General features: G+C 41.6%; 1 protein-coding gene across 15 annotated transcripts in view; it reads right to left on the reverse strand.

Annotated features, from left to right (window-relative positions):
• Positions 1-20,661, reverse strand: part of UNC79 (unc-79 homolog, NALCN channel complex subunit) — a 295,942-nt gene that overhangs the window by 232,413 nt on the left and 42,868 nt on the right. For 10 of the 15 annotated variants that reach the window (XM_055133648.1, XM_055133638.1, XM_055133649.1 and 7 more), the window contains exons 2-4: positions 17,909-18,029; positions 10,593-10,897; positions 6,100-6,270 (exon numbers count right to left, since the gene is read on the reverse strand). In XM_055133648.1, coding sequence (XP_054989623.1) covers positions 6,100-6,270; positions 10,593-10,897; positions 17,909-18,029 — 597 coding nt within the window. Of the gene's footprint in view, positions 1-6,099; positions 6,271-10,592; positions 10,898-12,379; positions 12,398-17,908; positions 18,030-18,756; positions 18,776-20,661 lie in introns of those variants that run through there. The other 5 variants (XM_055133643.1, XM_055133651.1, XM_055133641.1 and 2 more) reach the window with 4 other exon arrangements.

Below are 20,661 nucleotides of genomic sequence, written 5' to 3' on the forward strand. Positions count from 1 at the left end.
CTGAGGGCACCGCCTGGGCGTGAGGCGTCCTGGGGCTTCCTAGACAGGCAGGTCCGTGCAGACAGAGCCATGTGAGTGCAGAGGACACGGGGTCAAGCAGGAAGGTTTGTGGGTCAGGACAGAGCCTGGAGGGAGCCCCGGGAGGACCCTGGATGGGACCTGCAGGAGCAACAGGAAGTCACCAGACTGCCCTGATAAGGACCGTGAGGAAACCTGACTGACATGTTTGGGTGAAGGGCGGACAGTGAGAGGGCTGAGAGAAGACAGAGACCAGGTGGAAGCTGCCCAGGGGCCCACGGGCGAGACGGGGAGGCAGGCGACTGTGTTGGGAGGGATTTATTGCAGCCCTTCCGGTCTCAGAGTGGTCTGGGGGACTAAGACGGGTAAGGGAGTCAGCAGGGGGAAGTAAAAGCCTTTCTGGGGCCAGTTCTGCCAGAACCATTTCCTGAGCTTGATCAGGAACAGAACCACTTTCTGTTGACCAGACCTTGGCCCGGTGCACACATAGTCATCGTGTTTCGTAAGTGAGGTTTGAAGAGAAACCTGTGTCTCCTCAGTAGTAGTTCGAAGAGAAACCTGTGTCTCCTCAGTAGTAGTTTGAAGAGAAACCTGTGTCTCCTCAGTAGTTGACCAGTTCAACAGAGGACTAACACACCCCGTCTCTGATGTCTACACAGCATTGAATATTCACAGATTAGGAAGGATCAAAAAAAAAATCATAGAGGGGCTGGAGAGGTAGTGCAGAGGGTAAGACACCCACCTAAAACATGGCCAACCTTATTCAACCCCCAGCACCACATACGGTTCCCCAAACCCTGATAGGCATAATCCCTGAGCACAGAGCCAAGAGCAAGATTTGAGCACTACTGGATATGTCCCAAACATTGATGGCCCCGTCCCCAAAACAGTAATGTCATAGACAAGATTGTGCATTAACATTGTAGAGCAGCGTTCTGATGGTTTTGGGAGATTAAATCCTATTAAAATAATTATTGATGTTATAATACAAACCCTACAGAAGAGAAAAATCCCAGGATCCGATGCATGTGGCCCTATGGCCCTATGTGGACTTTTTTTTTTCTTTTTGGATCACACACCATCGATGCTCAGGGGTTACTCCTGGCTCTGCACTCAGGAATTACTCCTGGCAGTGCTTGGGGGACCATATGGGATGCTGGGAATCGAACCTGGGTCGGTCACGTGCAAAGCAAACACCCTACCCAATGTGCTATTGCTCCATCCCTGTAGACAATATTTAAGATGATAAAATTTAACATGGGGATAAACATAGTATGGGAATAAACATGATGGAAATTTTTTTTTAAAAAAAGGGAGGGAAATCTGAGCGGAGTACTGGAAATCAGAGCCGTGGAACTCGACATGTTGATCATTTAACTTTGTGTTTGGTCTGTTACATAATCATATTAACATTAGCTGGAACTCAAAGGTCATTCCTGCATATTCATTTCTGATTTCACAAGAAACACGGGAGTGAGGATTATTCACAATTTACAGCTGAGGAAAAACAGTTGGATGAGGTTAGGACATTTGCCAACAAAGGCCTACAATTCAGCTTTGCTCCATTCCTGTTCCAAAACGTTTCCCACAGACCAAGACCCACCTTAGACAAACGCCTTCTGGCAAGAGCCTGGGGCTGTGATTGAGGGGCAGGGTACCTGGTGGCCCGCGTGAGGCCCTGGCTTGCTGGCCCTTCATGCCCCACACAGTGTCGAGAGGGAGCCCCCCCTACAAAAACCCAAATACTCACCAGCTAATAAAAATCTTAAATAGAAAAAATCAAAACATATTAAGTTTTATGGTCTATTTAATGTCTTCCTTAATCTCTGGACACTTACAATCACATGACATATTCTTCATAGTATACTAGAACAAAATTAATCCCAGGTTAATGGCATGAAAGCAGATTTTCAATTCAGTAATACATTTGAGGTTCAGTTTGTTTGGGGCTTTTTTTTTCCCTTTTTTTTTTTTTTTTTTGGAGGATGGGTCACACCCAGCCGTTCTCAAGGGACTATTCCTGATTCTGTGATCTGGAATGACCCTGGATCAGCCACATGCGAGGCAAATGCTCTCACCCTGGACTGTCTCTCCAGCCCAGACACTTGTTTTTAAATCAGTGCAAGGATATTACTTGCCAGGAGGGCAAATAGCCTTCTGAGGAAATATAAGTTGAAAACGAAACTAGAGGAGGAAAGAGTCCATTGGAAAGGCACGTGCTACCAGACACTTAGAAAGGTCTTAGTGATTGTTCAACTTGGCTGACATCCTTGAAATAATGCAGCTGACATTTCTGTTCATTTGGAATCCGCTTTTTATTTTAATTCAAGTTTATTGGGATCACCTTTTCCTTTTTTCCCACTGAAGTATCTTCTTTCAACATCCCAATCTCAATTTGGTCCACAAATCACAACTCCTTTATTGGAAGGAGGTTTCCATGGTGAAATGCAAATGACTTTTTCAATTCTTAGTAACTCCTTTAATATGTTTTTGATAAACAAACCTACTGCACATATTTGAAACAAAAAAAGAAATGGATCTTTCTTAGAGAAGGAGTTGAAAAGACTCTCTCAACGGAAATGTGTATAAATTGAAGTTGGTATTCTGTAGCCCCGCAAATGAGATTATTTGGTTAGTTGTTTGATTAATTAATTATTGGGGGAGCCACAGCTATATTTATCAGGGCTGTTCCTGGCCCTGTGCTCAGGAGTGACCCTTGGCAGTGCTTACAAGACGATATGTATTTTGTTTAGTGACAAAAATGACATGACAGAAACGACAATATATAATGCGGTATTATACGTGCTCTTGGAGAATGTTGTACATCTGAAACTCAGACGCTATAAGCTACTGTTGCCTTGATTTTTTTTTATGAATGTCATGAGGGACATAACTGAAATGCATAAAAGGCTCTTAAAAGGAAGGCACTGCAAAACCTCATTAGATCCACTTCAGAGCTCAGAATGGCATCTTCCAGGTCCTTAACCATACAATCAGTTAAGGCCTGAAAAATCTTCCACTTAACCTTAGGAGCAATGCACCAAGAGAGAGAAAAAAAAAGCCATAAAAACTTGATCAAGTTCTCCCAAAAATACAACCTCCTCCTCAGCTCAGTCCTGAAATAAAAATGTTCTGGAAGGAGTGAAGCACTCCACTCTTAAATGGGTTAGAAATTTGAGACACCAAAACAACCACCACAAATAGAAGCATCATGGACACAAGCAATGGGGCTACTCATTCTCAAGCCATTTCATCTGCCGCTGGGCCTTGCTCTCTCTGTCTTACCTTATGAAGGAACAAGGACAAGAAAAACATGGGGAGCACTTCAGAAAATTTGGCGAGCAAGGTTAGTATGATCACCTATTTTCTTTTTTTTTTCTTGCTTTTTGGGTCACACCCGGCAATGCACAGGGGTTACTCCTGGCTCTGCACTCAGGAATTACTCCTGACGGTGCTCAGGGGACCATATGGGATGCTGGGAATTGAACCCAGGTCGGCTGCGTGCAAGGCAAACGACCTACCTTCTGTGCTGTCGCTCCAGCCCTGATCACCTATTTTCTAAGTCTAAAAGATGACTTATGAGTTACTACTACTGGGCCAGGGGATGATATAGTGGGTATGGCGCTTGCCTTGCACATGGTCAATCCAGGTTCAATACCTTGCCTCCCATATGGTCCCCCAAGCACCTCCAGGAGTAATAATTCCTGAGGGTAGAGCTAAGAGGCCCAAAATGAAAACCAGAATGATAAAATAACAGAACTAGTCAGTGGTCAGGCGAGAGCGAGAATGAGACGGATACTATTTCATTGAGAATTATGGTAGTCGGAAAGCCACCATAGACCTTTTTCCTCCTTTACAATCGAAGAATAAGTCCTAAGGCTCATAACTTTAAAATTTAAAGTTTAAGGGCCATCTACGAATCAGCACTAAAACTCACACCAACTTTGTAAGCTCAACTTACTATTTTGCTCTCCTGGGTTGCCAAAGTTCACACTTACTTAAGTAAGGATTTTCAGGTGACTACAAAGCATGTTTGGGGGCCTGTGTTCCTAATTAAGTAAAAAGTCAGAACCAAGGCAGGAATATGCGAACGGCCAGATGTCACAGGCCTAACTTCAGAGATCTGATAAGTCAGATGCCGCTCCCCAAGCTACTCAGTTATCTCTATGAAATGGGTATAGTGAATTAGTTAAATATTAAAGAAGAATGCCAACCACAACCCTCATCTTCTCTTTTTTTTGGGGGGGAGGGAGGGAGCATTGGGTCACATCCAGCAGTGCTCAGGGCTTCCTCCTGACTCTATGCTTAAGAATCACTTTGGTGGGGCTGAGGGGACCATACAGGATACTGAGCATTGGACCCAAAGTGGCAGTGTGCAAAGCAATGCTTTACTGCTGTACTGTCTCTCCGCCCCCTCTTTTTTCCTTTCTATAGAAGGCACAATCACCCGTGCTTTGGAGGGTTACCGGGGCTACACCCAGTGATATCTAATGGGAAAGGAGAGAGGCATGCAGTACTCAGAATCAAATTCAGGCCTATGATCCACTCTGAGCCCTCTCTCTGCTCCCAACCTTCTGCTCTGTTTTTCTCCGTCCAGCCCTTGGAGTCCTGTCCCAGCTCTTATATAATTCTCCTATTATTTATTTATTTATTTTAGATTTGGGGTCACACCCAGTGGTGCTCAGGGCTTACTCCTGGCTCTGTGCTCAAAGATCCCTCGTGGCAGGGCCCAGGGGACCATATTCGGTGCTGGGGAAGAAACCACCTCCCCATAACCTGCTATAAAAATTCTGATGCAATAAAAATACTGATGTCAGAGTTTAAGAGTTAAAACTTGAAAACCCAACACCAAACATGAGGGAACAAAGAAGAGAGCTCAAAGCCCAGTGCTCGCGTTTTGCATGCTGGAGGCTTGGGTTCAATCTCAGGTAGCACAGAATCTCCTACATCCAGAGCCAAGAGTAATCCTTGAATGCTGCTGATGGCATACACACACACACACACACACACACACACACACACACAAAGAAACAAACAAACATGGCTACATTCTAATGTACAGACTAGACTGCATGACTACATTCATCAATACAAGCTCTAAGACTGAATCATAAATCTGGACTGATCCGCAAAGAGAGGAGAGAGGCAAAGTAACACCAGCTAAACTAGACATTGTGCCAGCATTTGAACAATGTTCCAAAACAGCTGTGAGGATTCATCCGACTTTATAGATAAGTAACAAGAAGGTTAGGTCATTTGCCCATCACCACACCACATAGCTAGCTAGGAACAGAGTTGTGATGTGAATCTAGATCTATCTGATTCCTAATCCATCTTTTTTTTTTTCAGAGTATCAGTGAAACAAAGATGATTTCATAACCAAAAAAAAAAAAAGAGAAAGATCTTGATTATTAAAACCACCTCCTAATTTTTGATCCCTCTTTGTTCTGGAAAGTCTGAAAAATCCATTCTGGAGGAGGGAAGTCAAATCCCAAATCCTGCTTATAATAGTGCTCCACACGGGGGTTCCAGGCTTTGGCTTCTTTCAATGTTTTCATGAATTTTAACTCGCCTCATCATCACAGCTGCCCTGTAGGGAAGGCTGATGCTATCATGGCACTGGAAATGAGGTTTCAATTCCACGAGTGGTCCAACATCCCACTGTGGATTATGGACAGAACTGAAACTGGAAGCTATGGGTCATGACTATCGCCCCTCCCATCGGTCCCGGCTGCCTTCAGAGACAAACATAAGAACTTCTGCCCTTCAGGCAGCACCCTCTCTCCACCTCTCCTCCTAAGTGGGAAAAGGTACCCAATTTAACATTTAGTACAGACCATGCTGTGACATGTTCTCTTTCTGTAAGACCAAATCATAGGGTTACAACAATTCAGAGGCATAATTATTTCATAGTTTTGCCATAGTATGCTTGCAGAAAAGACTAAATTCACCTTGTGAGCACATGTATATAGCTAGGAATCCCATTATTACCTTGCATAGCTGTAGCTAGGTAACAGTAAAAGCAATTCCCCTTCATACAACACATAGGAAGAATCTAGCACCAACAAAGATGGAACTTACATATAGCCATTGGTAGAAAAGATGTGCTGAGATACTCAATTATATCCTTGTGCAGGAATGGAGGGAAGGTGGCTAACGTTGAGATCATCGTGTAGGGCAAAGTACTCAGAATATCATCATTGAGAAAGGGTAGCAAACACGTAGTTGTATAAAATATTGACTGTCCAAGATCTACAAAACAAAATTGATGAATCAGTCACTGCATATTTTGCCACTTAACAAAATGTGCTCATTTTATACTTCAAGGGTTCTTTTTTTCATTTTTTTAACATTATACTCTAGGTAACAGTAAGATTACAATAGTGTTAACATTTATGGTTTTGAAGGACACGTAACTGCATCTCACCGAAATGCCCGAGACCCTCCAACCACAGTCCTTATGTTACTTCTAATCCACCTCTTCTTGCCCCCCTCCCTCCCTTGGCCCCCTGATTTGGTCATCTCAGTTTTGTAATCCAAGGTCAAGGGTTTCCTCCTCATTCGATATCTAACCCCTTGTTTTGCTTCTCTCTATACCACCGATGAATGAGATCATCTGCTATTTGTCCTTACATTTTAAGATTCTCTGAACCGGTTTGAACTGTAAGCAACGACTGCTCCTTCCTATTAAGGATTCTGAAACATACTGCCTAGTATTGCGCTCTGCAGCTACAGAAACTGCTGGGTAATGACTGGTGAATGACTGCATTAAGCAGCGGCAATGTCTAATCAACGAGCTCTTCAACCCTCCACCAATCTTCCGTGATACTTGATATTCCTCTCTAGTCCAGGATGCCATAAATAAGAAAAAATAAAATAAAAATCACTTGGCCTGTAGTAATGAATCCTGAAATCCCTCCAGCGGTCTTACCTTCATTTCATTTTATACAAGGCAACTGTAGCCCAAAGATGTTAAATTACTTTCCCACCGGAAGTGGCAAAGCTATTTCTGCTCCCTCCACCACACCCCACTCTTCCCACATCTGGATTCTTGCACAGTGGATTTCCCAGCAGAAGGACAGATGCAGCAGGCACCAAAGAAAGCCAACTGCCAGTGGTCCATGCACGCCCCAGTTCATTTGTTGGCAAAGGTCAGTCACAAAAGAGCATGGTCCCCTCTGTCAACATGGGCAAATGGGGACAGGTACAATACCTACCTTACTTCATTAGGAGGACTGTTAGGAAGTTTAAGTGAGATAAAAGCGAAGTGCTTAACACAGCACATCATGTGTGCTCCACAAACATTAGCCTTTAATTTTAACATCAATGATTACTATTATGACCTGCACGGGGAGTGAGGATAGAGGACATTCAAAACACCATAACCGAGTAGATCTCTGACATGTGAACCAAATCCCATTACAGTGCACATATAGTTTTGGTATTTCTGAGTCTTCCTAAATGGAAGTTGTCGCTCCAGCTCTAACCACAGGGAAACACGGGCCCCTTTTTTAATCCACCATAAAAGAAATGCATGAGGCTTCTGAGCTCCACCGCAGACTTACCTTCTCAACACAGCTGTGGATTGCCTGATGTTATTTCTGAGAGTCATTAAAACTAATCTGGCATCTCAACAGGCACATCCACTGACCAGGCAGGGGATGTGGCCGCAATGCAGTCTGGGAAGTAGGAGACGGTCAACGGGGGCTCAGATGGAAAAGAGTGACCTCGAATTCAGAGATGTCTGAATAAGAGCTGAGACTGTGCATCTGCTGCAATTTAACCTAATTACACATGATCAGACCTTCAAGGGGCCCAGAGGAAGGCTTTTCATAAAAGGAACTAACGACTGGAGAGGGGAAGTGGTTGCCCAGGGTCACCGAAGAGTCTGCTGAAATGCACCCCAAAAGCAGCCTAAAGTTCTTCCAGGCACCTCGCAGCTGCCTGGGAACCCAGCCTGCAGCCCAGGGCAGCAGTTCTCAAACTGGTGTACAAAGAAGTACCCAGGGCGGAGTACTTTGATTCCCTGATGAGCCGAATTAGGGATGGACAAATAATACAGGATTAAAGTGCATGCTTTGCATGTGCCAGACCGCAATTTCATCTCCAGGACCACACGGTGTCCTAAATATTTCTGGGTGCAGCTGTGTAGGTCACTGAGTACCACTGGGACGGCCCCACACTATCGGGCCTGAGCAGCACTGCATTTTCAGGCGCTCACATCAAATAGTTGGCCCAGTTGGCCAGTAATTGCTGGGAGGAACCTCCAAATCTCCTGAGCACCATTTGGGAGACTCCCAATAAAATTAAGAAAATTAAAATTGGTTCATCGTGACCCATTTGGACTAGAGGGATGGTATAGTAGGTAGGGTGCACGCCTTGCAAGCAGTCAACCTGGGTTCAATCCCCAGCACCTCATAATGGTCCCCCAAGCACTGCCCGAATGCCAGGAGTGATCCCTGAGTGCAGAGCCAGGAGTTAGCCCTGAGCACTGCCAAGTGTAACAAAAAAAAAAAAAAAAAAAAAGAACCAACCCTTCCATGATTCTTATCCAGAAATCCCAGTGGAACCCGGAGTGCCATGTATAAATTCCCTGAATGACTCTGCTCTTTTCCCCATGCCTGGTGCAGAGACACATTCTGTATGTTTCCAAAACACTCGGGGATCATCTCGAGAGATTTTCCCTATCTTGTAAACTCTCAAATGCAGAACAAGAACATAGTAGCTTACTGATAACAGTAAAGAGGAAAATCACAATATAGCTGTTGAATATCAAAGCAAAACTCCTCCCCCCACACATACACAATGGTCATAATTTAGACATTAATTTACACATCAATGGCAATTAAACATTAGGCTGCAAGTTACCAAATTAAATGCTTTTGTCACCAGGCTGTAAAGACAAAGGACTACTGCAGAAACACAGTGGCCTGCCCCAGGTCCCAGGGCCAGGAAGGGTGACAGTGGCTTCAGGACTGGCAGTCACAAAGACACTGACAAGTTTACCAGGCTAAGCTCTGACATCTCACTTAAAACTTAAAAGAACTTAAAAGAGGAACCCCCTTTAAGTTCCGAGCTGGGAGCAGGCCCCGACAATAGAGACCAGGCTTCAGAGAGCCCCAGGATTAGACCCCGAGCCAATTGACAAATTTCAACATTTTTATGTAACTACTACAACACAATTTTAAATACAATGAAAACAAATTCAATAATCAACATGTCACCATTTTAATAAGCATAGATCTTTTTAAAAACTTAATTAGAAACATATCTTATCAAGTAAATCCATAAGCATTTCCTGAGGAGAGCAACTATAACTCAAAAGCAAAGTTATGCCCCCAATTATGCCCCCCACCCACCCATTTCCCCAACTATTAATTTTTCTTTACAATGCGATCTCAATGGCACGGATACTTTAAAAATTAAGACACTTAAACTTTTTTTTTCTTTTTGGGTCACACCTATCGATGATCAGGGATTACTCCTGACTCTGTACTCAGGAATTACTACTTCTGGCGGTGCTCAGGAGAACATATGGGATGCTGGGAATCAAACCCGGGTGGGCCGCGTGCAAGGCAAACGCCCTATCCGCTGTGCTATTGCTCCAGCCCCCAAGACATCTAAACTTTTAAGAGTGCATTTTCTAAGCAAAAGCATTTAACTCTTCTTAATGTATGTTTTTCCATTTCATTCTTCTAAATATAATTTGGAAGAGGTATGCAACCAATACAGGCTGTGTTTCTTCTCCTTTTCAGAAGAACTTGGTAAGCAAGCAAGGTAAAGAAATTGAATGAAAGCATATCAGAAAGGGGAAGAAGTGAAGAAAAGAATGTTCTTCAGGGGCTGGAGCAATAGCACAGCAGGTTTGCCTTGCACATGGCCAACCCGGGTTCAAATCCCAGTATCCCATATGGTCCCCTGAGCACTGCCAGGAGTGATTCCTGAGTGCAGAGCCAGGAGTAACCCCTGTGCATTACCAGGTGTGACCCAAAAAGAAAAAAAAATGTTCTTCAGCTTTCAATCTGCAACAGAGATATCTACAGCACCACTATATATCACATCACCAACATATTATAAAAACTATTGATCAGTTATATTTGGAAGAGTTCTTGGAGATTTCTTTTTATCTAATCTCTTGGTTAGCTGAAAATGAGCCTCAGAGAAATTCTATGACCCCCAAAAGTCACATATTTAGTTAGTAGATTCAACAACTACTCTGAAATCTCCAACTCTGACATTGGGAAGAGGGGGACAAGTTTTAAAATCTCATTTCCCAAATTATCATTTCAAATAGACTTTCCATGACAGGCTGACCAGGGAGTCCACCCATGGTCATTTAGCCTGTTAGCAGTCTTCTGCCTTTCTCCAGCCCATTATACCTCAACACAGGCCCCATTGGATAATATCCCCTTGGATGCACGTCAGCAAAAATAAGTCACAGGAAGGCAAACACCATAATTAACTTTGAGTGTAAGAAAGGGTCTATCCACACAAAGACCTTTCAAGCAATTTATTCCAACAACAGCAAGTCTCTGGCCCCCACCAAAGTGCAAAGAGTTCAACGTAGTGCTCACCGTGTTGGCCATGCTGTAGTAAAGGAACTAGATCCAGGAGAGTCACCAAAGTCACGTAGAGGCCTTGATAGTCCAAAGAAGGGTAGTCTGACAAGTGAGCATCACGACTTTGCAGGCCACGTTCAGAGGGAGCATCTCGCAGGACGCTGTAAAGGAGGGAGCGAGTAACAGTAGGGTTGATGGAACTGACCTGCGGTCTTAGAGATGGGGTGAGTGGGAATGGCACAGGAAAAAGACACATGGTCATGGGCACTGTCAAATTGGAGGCATCTTGGCTTTCCTTCTTCCCTGTGCGGGACAAAATGCTGTTGGGGGGACAAAGAAAAAAAAGAGACAACAAAGACACAAAGAACAGCACATTACATTGAAATGACACTCTAAAACAAATAATAGAACACCAGATACACCCCACATAAGATGCAATGGCCACACCAGCGGAGTCCGAGACTCAAGGCGGGGGCGCGGAGCGTCGCACCCACGGAGACCAATAACAGCAGGTTGATTTTGCGGAAGTTGCATTGCATCTCATGTGTTATCTGGCTCGTAAGGAGCAAAAATATAAAAATGCATGTTTCAGTGCCACACCCATGTTTTACAGTTTGTCAATTTGGTGAAGGAGGTTTCCTGCAAGGGAAAAACAACAGCTTCGTCTCAGGAGGAAGGGCTTCTCTTCCTAATCATAAGGAGCGTTCAAAGCAGCGGGGTTTTTCAGTAAGACTGTACTCATGGGGCAGATGGAAACCTGCAAAATATAGGCATGGCACTTGCAGAAACATGTTTTAGCAAAGAATAAACATGTGTGTTTATTAAGAAAGTCTTAAAAATCACATGTTTATTGCATCAAAATAATGTCTATATGTATTTTATGATACTGTTTCATGACATTCTGTCAGTATCATTTGAGATAATGAAGTTTAAACAGGCATATGAATTTAGAAATAATACATATTTCTAAAATGTTAGAGCTAATCTACATTGGAAAAGCTATAAAATAATATATAGTCGATGGTCCGTAGCATATGTTTGTGAACTAATGATAATGGTTATTTATGTGTGTTATTTTAATTTGGCATGTTAGGGAGGAAACATTTTATCTTATGAATACAAACAGTGTCTTATTACCTTAAACTCTAAAGACTAAGCAAGCAGTATCTCATATAGCTGTACAACATACAATAGACCTCAATGTTACTGCTGCTACTTACGTTATTATTCAACAAAACTCACTACAAACTAAAGGAAAGATAATTTTAGAAAGTTAAAAAAAGTTTAATGGGAATAAAAAGAAATTCTAAAAATAAATTGGCGCTCTTTTAGTCTATTTTTAAAATAAAAACCTTTTAGTAAAGGTAAATAAAAATCTTTTAATAAGGCAGAAAAGTTGCTAATTTAAAAATAGAAGTGACTGCTTAGTCAAATGTTTAGGGTTTTTTAATTAGGTTATACTATTTATCATTAAAGACATAGCTATACGTTAGAATGATAATATCTGCTGTACTTAAAAAGTGATTTTATATAGTATACTTCTATGCTAATCAAAACAGGTAACAATTTATAAATGTTTCATACATAAAAATTATCTTGTTTCCATTATTGTATGTGCATAAAACATTTCTAAGTTCTTAGTTATAATATTACAATTTACAGTTTATAGAGGTGTGAAAAATTGGTTAGTGTCATTCATGCTATGTCAAATTTACATTTATTTCTATTAACTCAGTGCAAAGTATGTTATAATGTAAGGAAAAATGACTACATGCTTTTTATTTTCCATGTGCCTAATTTACCTCGATTTCCTTTGTCTTCTGTTACCCAATGTCCGGGGAAAAACAATTAATAATAATAAAAATAATTTCAGAATAATTGTGTTATAGTTCTTAGCAATATATAACTTAAGATTTGATGTGACTTTATTTTTACTTTTAAAGGGACTTAATTGATCTTTTTTGTGTGTGGTGTATTTAAATTGGTAAGTTTATACTTAACAATGGGATAATATCAACATTCCAGTTACCCCTATATGCCTTTAATTATTATAAATTCCATTATATTTTCCATCAGACTTTATCCTTTCCTCATAGAATTCAATTACTTCTAAAATCACCATCTTTTGATGTTATTCCCTTGATAAGCCCAGTCACCAAAAATCTGTTTTAATCCTACAGCACGTTATCCCACTGAATATTTCTCTAGAAATACAATGACTATAAATTATACATACTATTTCCCAAATTTCAATCCTAAATGAGTCCACTACCAGCAACTTTTCCAAATTACAAGAAGTATATATTATAAAACTGGTATCAGAACAACATTTTACTTTAGAGAATAAAAGTAGCTAACGATCATATATTAATGCCAGCCTTTAAATTAGGTATAGTGCTCTTATCAAAGCTTTCCTTGGTGGGGGAAATACAGCTCATGACTTTTTTCAAATATCCATTAGTATATCTCCAAAGCGTGATATAAGTTGTAAATACTAGGCAAATCAACTTCAGAAATTCCACTAGGATATTTTTCCCTTCCTGTCTATGTTGGTTTCCCAAATGACAGCAACAATAATTTCATCCATGCAGGGAGGGAAGAATATCAGTATTTGAAGCAGTGAAACTCCTTTTTCACTGCCTTGAAATTGAATCATTGGGTGAGATTGAGGGGGGGAAAAAATGGCTGAAGATGAGTTATCCATGAAACCAGTTTTAAATTACCATTCATGTTTGAATGTAAGGAAATGTTTTCATTTGTGGAAAAACTAAAGAAGGGCTCATGAATAAATGTATAATGCATTGTGATTTTATGATGTTTTGTGAAATTTATTCAGAAAAAAAAAACAACTTATTTCCCCAACCAAACTGTCTCACTTGGGAATGATAAAACCATCTTCCCCATCTGAAATTCTTTCTCATCTACATGCCCAACCAAAGGGAGTATTAAGAACACTCTGCTCAGAAGATTTTGACCCAGTAGCCAACTTTTCACCTCTCCATCTCCTTCATGAGATCCTCTTTCTCAAGCAATGACTTCCAACACTACAGGAAGTGAGAAAAGGCCTCTGTGGGTGGAGGAAGAGCTGAGAAGTTGCCCTGTGGTGTAAATAGCACAGAAAATTAATATATCAAATGGAGCTTCATTACTATTGAAAATTTTGACATTTGAGGTGAAGTTAAAGACTAAATAAAATTGCCTTGGTTCTCTATACTCTAAAGCTACCTGTAGGTTTCAAATCAATAATTGAATGGCCTATTCACTCTTTCTAAGCAGGCAGAAATTAGAAGTCAATTAAGGTGATTGGGTTGATCCCACTTAAGAACACATTCAACATTTTCTAAAGAGTCAGCCACAGTAGCTTTCCCCAAACATAATGACTTTTTACAGTCTTTTATGTGCGAGCAGCTTGAACAGTACCAGAAGAGAGATGGAGGAGGGGAAGGATTTCCAAAAGAATGTCTGGCATAGGAAGACTTGAAACCTTTCAACGTTCTGCCAAGCAAAAAAGCAAAAGTCCTATAGGAGATCCCAGATGTGTGGAGATACAGCCGCAGGATGGTTCTAGCAAAACAAGCAGATTCCTGGGTGGATACATATGGAGATTAAACTACACGTGAAAGATAAAGGGGCTAAGGCAGCGCTGTGACAGGCTCAACAAGGAGCCAGGCCAAAGTTTTGGTTTCCTAGGCTTAAATTATGGTTTCCCTGAGTTCATGGTTTCCCAAAGAGATGTGACCAGCCAGGACAACCAAACAGAAACGACCCGGACAGTCCCAGGCAACCACCTTAGCCAGCCTCCAGTCAATCAGAAGTTACCAAGTAGCTGGAAAGCCTCCTAGACCGTTGCCAAAGACAACCCCCCCCCGTACTCCCCCCCCCCCCGGTTATGTAATGCTGGAAGATTAAAAACCCTGCACACCCGTGGCAAGGGGCCGCTTGCTCCAAGGAAGATGCCACTCTGTCGGTGAGCCAGAGCGGGGCCCCAGCTTGAGCTAGCCAATAAAGATCCTTTGCTTGTTGCATCTCAACTTGTCTTCCCCTGATTCCTCTGGGGAGATTTTGGCCGGTTTAACACATAATCCTCTAATGCTAAAAGCAAAGCAAAACCTAAATTCGGAAGTTGGGTGTAGGCAAGCTAGGTCTCTGACATGCTTACTTCCCACCTAAATTAAATGGGTACAACATAGCATGGAGATGAATCTTTGCATAGTCCTAAATCCCTGCTGTGGGACTTAAGTGGATGATCTCCAAGAGTTCCGGAGACAGATTCAAGGCAATTCAACTCAGCCAACATTCACTCACACCCAGCTATAGATCAAACTCCACTCAGCGTGCAAGGTGGAGCCAGCTGAGCGAAGGACACTGGGCTTGCTTTCCACTAACGTACTGGAATATATAATTCCTACTAGGAAGCTACAGTTATGAGCTAAGTGGCCCTATGTGGACTCTGTTCGTTGCTGAGATGGTCAGTTGTGGTCTGATAAAACCTTGCCCCTACCATGCAGGAAACGCCTCCCCGAATCCTGGCCTTTACAAACAAGTCCCAGACGCACTGCCCAAAGAGTGCTGTGAGCATGCGCAAATCCCATTGCTTCCCCTAACAAGCACTCCAGACCCAAAGGAAGAGACGGGAATGTCAATTTAAACATTTAAAACCAAATCATAATTTCTTAACTTCCTTGAAAGTAGCCAATGGGGGAAGAAAGAAAGAAGAAGAAAAAAAAAAAGAAGAAACCAGAGAATTAGTCTGTGAGATTTTATCTCTAAATTTTGTTCCTTTTTAAGACCCAGAATTCTGAAAGTGAAAAGTGCTTTTCGAGATTTAAACAAAATAATAAAATAAAGAGTATATTCAGTGCTAAAAGAATCATTTTGTGTGTAAGTAAAAGCCTACTGTCCATAGTCTTGGACCACCAAATACCAAACAATTAGAACTTTTATCAGCATAAATTAAAGAACTAGGGTTGTCCTGGAAGAATGTACCAACAGTGAGAGTGATCAAAACTTGGACCACCATATAGGACAGTAGCTGTAAATTCTGCATTTCCAGTTATCCAAAGAGCTCACAGACTAAAAACAACAGCAACAAAGACACTGAGGTAGGCAAAAAAAAAAAAGAAAGAAATGTGCTGGACTTAGCCCAACAGTTGATCCTTCAAGGCCTGAGGTCTAATCTGTGGCCTTTCTCATTGTTCTTTCTCTCTGTGTTTGTGTCCTGCAGGCGGTCAAGTTCAATAGACCTGGAACACTGTCTACCTCACCTCAGATACAGCTGAGATACAGATGCAGCTCAGATGCAGCTCCGCTGAGCTTCCGAAAGATGTCTTATTTTCCTCAAGCACTTCTCTTCTTCCTTTAATCTCGAAGAGAACCAGAGCTCCACTATGAACTCAGAATGAATGGTGGCACTCCCAAAGGTCAAAGCAGGCTTTTCCTAAGAGAAGTGCCCCCATACTGTGATAACAGGAAGTAGAGAATGATTGCTGACAGAGTGCTGTGGGTTACCACAAGCAGAGCCAACTCCTGGTTGCATCCAACACGCGTAGACACGAAACTCCAGACACCAATTATTTAACCACCCTGTGTTTCATTTCATTGTGAAATAGAGTCAGTAGTAAACTTCTTCCATGAATCAAAAGGGATTAAATATGATGCCTTTAAGTGCTTGGAACAATGCTTGATATCTATAATCATGACTAATATTTACAATACTGCATTAGTATGACCACAGGGCGTAGCTATGGGTGCTACCTCCTTTCGAAAATGACTGGGCTCCCTTGAACAGAATCTCCCCCAACAGTCACTCAGTCCATGGTGACACAACTTTCATTAGTATGTGACCACTCTTGATTGTGTTCTAGTGATCCCCAGGCCTCCAGTAAAATGAAATCTTCCCATCTGGCAAGCATGATTTCAGTATCCCCAATTTCTCAACTTTGGGGATGATGACTAAGATCAGAGCAGCAAGCTCTGAAGTGCCAACTAAGGAGGTCACAGTTTCTTTGCAAATAGAATTCAGAGCTGGCTTCCTCCTGAAACATCTCTCTCACTTTGACGACTTTCAGAATTTGTGATAAAGGAAAGTGTTTCCCATTGAGAAACCTGACTTCAAAGACAAAAAAAGGAGAATTCAAAGAGAACAGAATCAGATGACCTGTATAAGTTTATCTGACTGTTACTGTGAAAAGGAGCCAATTATTCCACCACCATTTGAAGCGAAAAATCCGGTAACAAGGTAAAAAAAAAAAAACAGGCAAGTACGAACTCCATGAACCCGAGAAGAGCCCTTTAACATAGAACGAGGGCACAACATGGGGCATTCCGGGATCTAGAGAAGAAAAGACACTTGCAAGGCCAAGATCATGGAACTCGGGGACCACAGAAGACAAGAACACAGGGCGTTTCTGCACCAAAGTGTTGAGTCAGCCACCTGCATCGGAAGAGACTGCAGGGGCTCCCCTACCCCTCCCGGCCCCCCCAGACACCATATTTGTTCTGATTCAGTGACTTTCCTTCATTCTTCCCTGACCAGTATTTTACTGTTAGACCAAAAGAAAACATTCGCTGAAAGAAACAGTATGTTTCCCAGATCAGACCTGGAGGGAGACAGAGAATCACAGTAAAGAGAGAAATCAAGCCTTCAAATTGAATAGAGATTGAAGTGTTCCTCTCACTTCTGGATGTTATTTCCCAAACAATTGAATCTACTTGAAAGGCTCACTTTTTTCTGCCTTTTTTTTTTTTTCTAAAATGAACTGTGGAACAGCTAGGTCTCTCCTTCTTTCTTTCTCCCTTTTAGTGAAGGCAAACAGTGTTTGGTTTTGTTTTCTTGCAGAATTTCCTTAACAAGGGTAAAGCCAAGTTGAACACTTGGTGCGTTGTGCAGATTGAAAACTCACGCTACTACCCTACATTCTACTTTAGGAAATAGGTGAGGTGAGCGATCCGCCAGAACTGTTATCTAATTCTGATTTCTTTAAGGCACCAAATATTTCCTTGTCTTAATTTTGAGCAACTTTAAGTTTTCCTTTTAATTCCACCGTTAATGTCCTCCATAGAACATTTAGCACTACACAAATCTCTTGGAAAGGTGTTCAGCTGAGGGAGGCCGACTTGAACCAAGCAACTCCTTTTTTTCCTCTCTGCAATTAGACCTGGGATCTGATCTGCTATATACACCCAGAGAACTTGAGTCTAGATACTTCTGGCAGAGCATGAGAAAGCTTATGACCCTTCAAACCTTTAGTTCAATAAAAATTTTAGACCCCCATAAATTCAGCAATACTACCTAATAATGCTTTCAAAATAGAGGCTATTTTAAAGCTTACCTTAGCAAGGTCTGAGAAAAGTACTTCAAGGTGTTTGCAATATCTGTTCCTGAAGGTACAGGATAAATATTGTGGAGTGCCCGGTTATGATATTCCTGTAAGTACCGGATCTTGGAAGCAACTAGATAAAAGCAAAAAAAAAAAAAAAAGAAGAAGAAGAAGAAGAAGAGGAATCATCTTGTAATATATATTAGGTATATCATTATTTTTAAATAAGAAACAGATATTTCATCAGTATTTTAAGGAAATCCTGTAAATTTTTACTGGAATTCATGAGAAAATTGCAAAAGACCTTTCATATGTGTATATATATCAAATATTCCACATTCAAAATTATTTTTAGTTATTACATTGCAAATTCTATCCACATATTAGCTATTACTCTTTCACTAAGAAAGGTAGGGTCCAAATCATTTTCTAATCACCCCAAGTTAGCAAAATAACAGTAGGATGTAAATCTCTCCTACCAGAGAATTATATTTGATGTTGCTTAGCTAAAACTGGGGAGAAAATTCAAAGGTCTTCCAACAACACTCAAAGTCCTAAATATTTTAAGTCCATAGTGCCAAGGTATCAATCAAAACCAGATTTCTAAGTGAATAAATGTTTACTAAAGGTCATTTAGAAACTATCTGAACTATGAAAAAATGTCAAGTTACTTTGTGAGTATTAAGTAACCATACAGTGATTTGGGAGGTGAAAAAAAACATGGAAAATGAATGTCACATTTGTCTTCCAAGGACTTTCATAAATCTGGAGACTTGCTAAAAGCTTCCTGAACGTGGCTGCCCAGATCTTCTCAAGATTCAGAAAGGACGAAACAGGCTCTTGGTCCCTCCTTGACCTACCTGCAGTCAGCAGCATGTCCACATTCCTGACCTGACCTTTGACCTGGCAGCCAAGACTGGCTGCGGTCTAGTCAAATCCCAAGGAGCCATGACAGTCAGCGTCTCCCAGTCTTCTCTTCACAAAGCTCCCAGCACTGTTCATGTGTCCGCTCTTTAAGGCTATCCAGGGAGCCCTCAGTGGAGCAGGCTCACTGCTAGCAGGGCACAGAAGACGTATCAAGTCCTGGAGAAATAAAGCGGGGCTGTTCCCAACAGCCCCTGGGAAGTGCTCCTGGGTGCCCATTAACCACAGAAATGCTGGTTGACATCACACTAAGACGGGCAAACGCTGATAGGTATTGGGACGTGGAATCACAGAATGACGAAGAGACCTTCTGCCGGCACCATGTCATCTTGCAGAAGGGAAAGGGGGCACAGTCGCAGTTCACGGCAGAGCTGAATCAGACCCTCTAAATCCCGACTCCCATCCTGTGCTCTGTTCACCAGGACATACTCTAGAACACAATTCCAAGTGAAGTCAATATGCAGACAGGAGGTGTTCGGTGCAGGACATCCAAGCAATTTTCAGCTGTTAATAGGTTAGACACAGAGTCTAGATCGTACATAGCCCACAGGCCACCAGCTTTTCCGTAACAGGATTAACATTTCCTGTCAAAAATAAGTCTATGTTCATACCGTGAGCTTGCCTAGCTTATCACCTCTGAAGAAAGCAACAAGTTGATATTCAATTGTCTCAATCGACCCTGTTAAGCATCTGGTTGTAAAGCGCTTCTTATAAAAAGGTTTTTTTCTTAAAAAAAAAAAAAGTCACATTCAAAGAAATGTGTCAATTACATAATCTACAAAATTCATTTTCTTCTCAGTGTTTTTGATCTTCTCTTGGTCATCTTTTTTTAATTGCATTTGAGGGAGCCCCTTTATTAATACATAGTTCCAATTTCCAAATATTTGAAATATGTGCAGCGCCAGCAGAAGTTTTGCACTCCACCATCCCCGTCATGCTTCATTACTGTGACTTTTCTCAAGCCTTAATATTCAGCAGATGTTGCAGATACTGAGCAGACATTGAAATCCTATAGAGCATTTCAGGAATACCATTAAGCATGCTCCCACTTAACACGGGTGTCCATAGAGCAGATCTGTGCACAGTAAACTCAGGTGAGGAGAAAAGTCATAGATCTTCCAAACTGATGCTTGCTCATAATTCAAGAGTCACAAAACTGTTACAAAAACAACTGCAAGCATTCAAAAAGGTCTAAGATGAATAAATGTTCTTTATAAAGTTTCTTTCATTAAAATGCAGCAATGGGGAAGCCGGAGAGATAGAACAGCAGAGAAGGCACTTGCATTCCTTGCATGAGGCCAACCCAGGTTCAATCCCTGGCATCTCATTGGTTCCCCAAGCCCACCAGAAGTGATCTTTGAGCACAGACCCATGAGTCAGCCCTGAGCAACCCGGGTGTGGTCCCCAAAATAAATGCTAAAAAATAAATTGAATTAAATGCAGCAGTAGCTCTCCTTTTAGTGAGCATCCAAACATGCAAGGAAAACCAGAGACAGCGATCATTCTCTTCTGTAGATCTCTTAATATTTTATAAACGTCACATTGCATTGTCTTCGTTTACTTACCTGTTTATTTTTCTATACCAGGTTGTAAATTTCTTGAAGGCAGAAACTGTATCTTACTCATGTCTCTATCCCAAGCCTAACACACTCCCTGGCAGTTGTAGGCACTGGATATATTTGCAGGATAAATGAACAAATGCATTATTACTTTTAAAACAGCATTTGGAATTCTCTGCAGGTAGACAAGGCTATTTCCCACACTACGTAGTTGACTCTTTGCCCTTAATGAAAGACATCTAGTAGAAACTCAATAATCGATAAATAAAAATTTTTTGAAAA

This window comes from Sorex araneus, chromosome 3, assembly GCF_027595985.1.
Source record: "Sorex araneus isolate mSorAra2 chromosome 3, mSorAra2.pri, whole genome shotgun sequence".
Classification (NCBI taxonomy): Eukaryota; Metazoa; Chordata; class Mammalia; order Eulipotyphla; family Soricidae; genus Sorex; species Sorex araneus.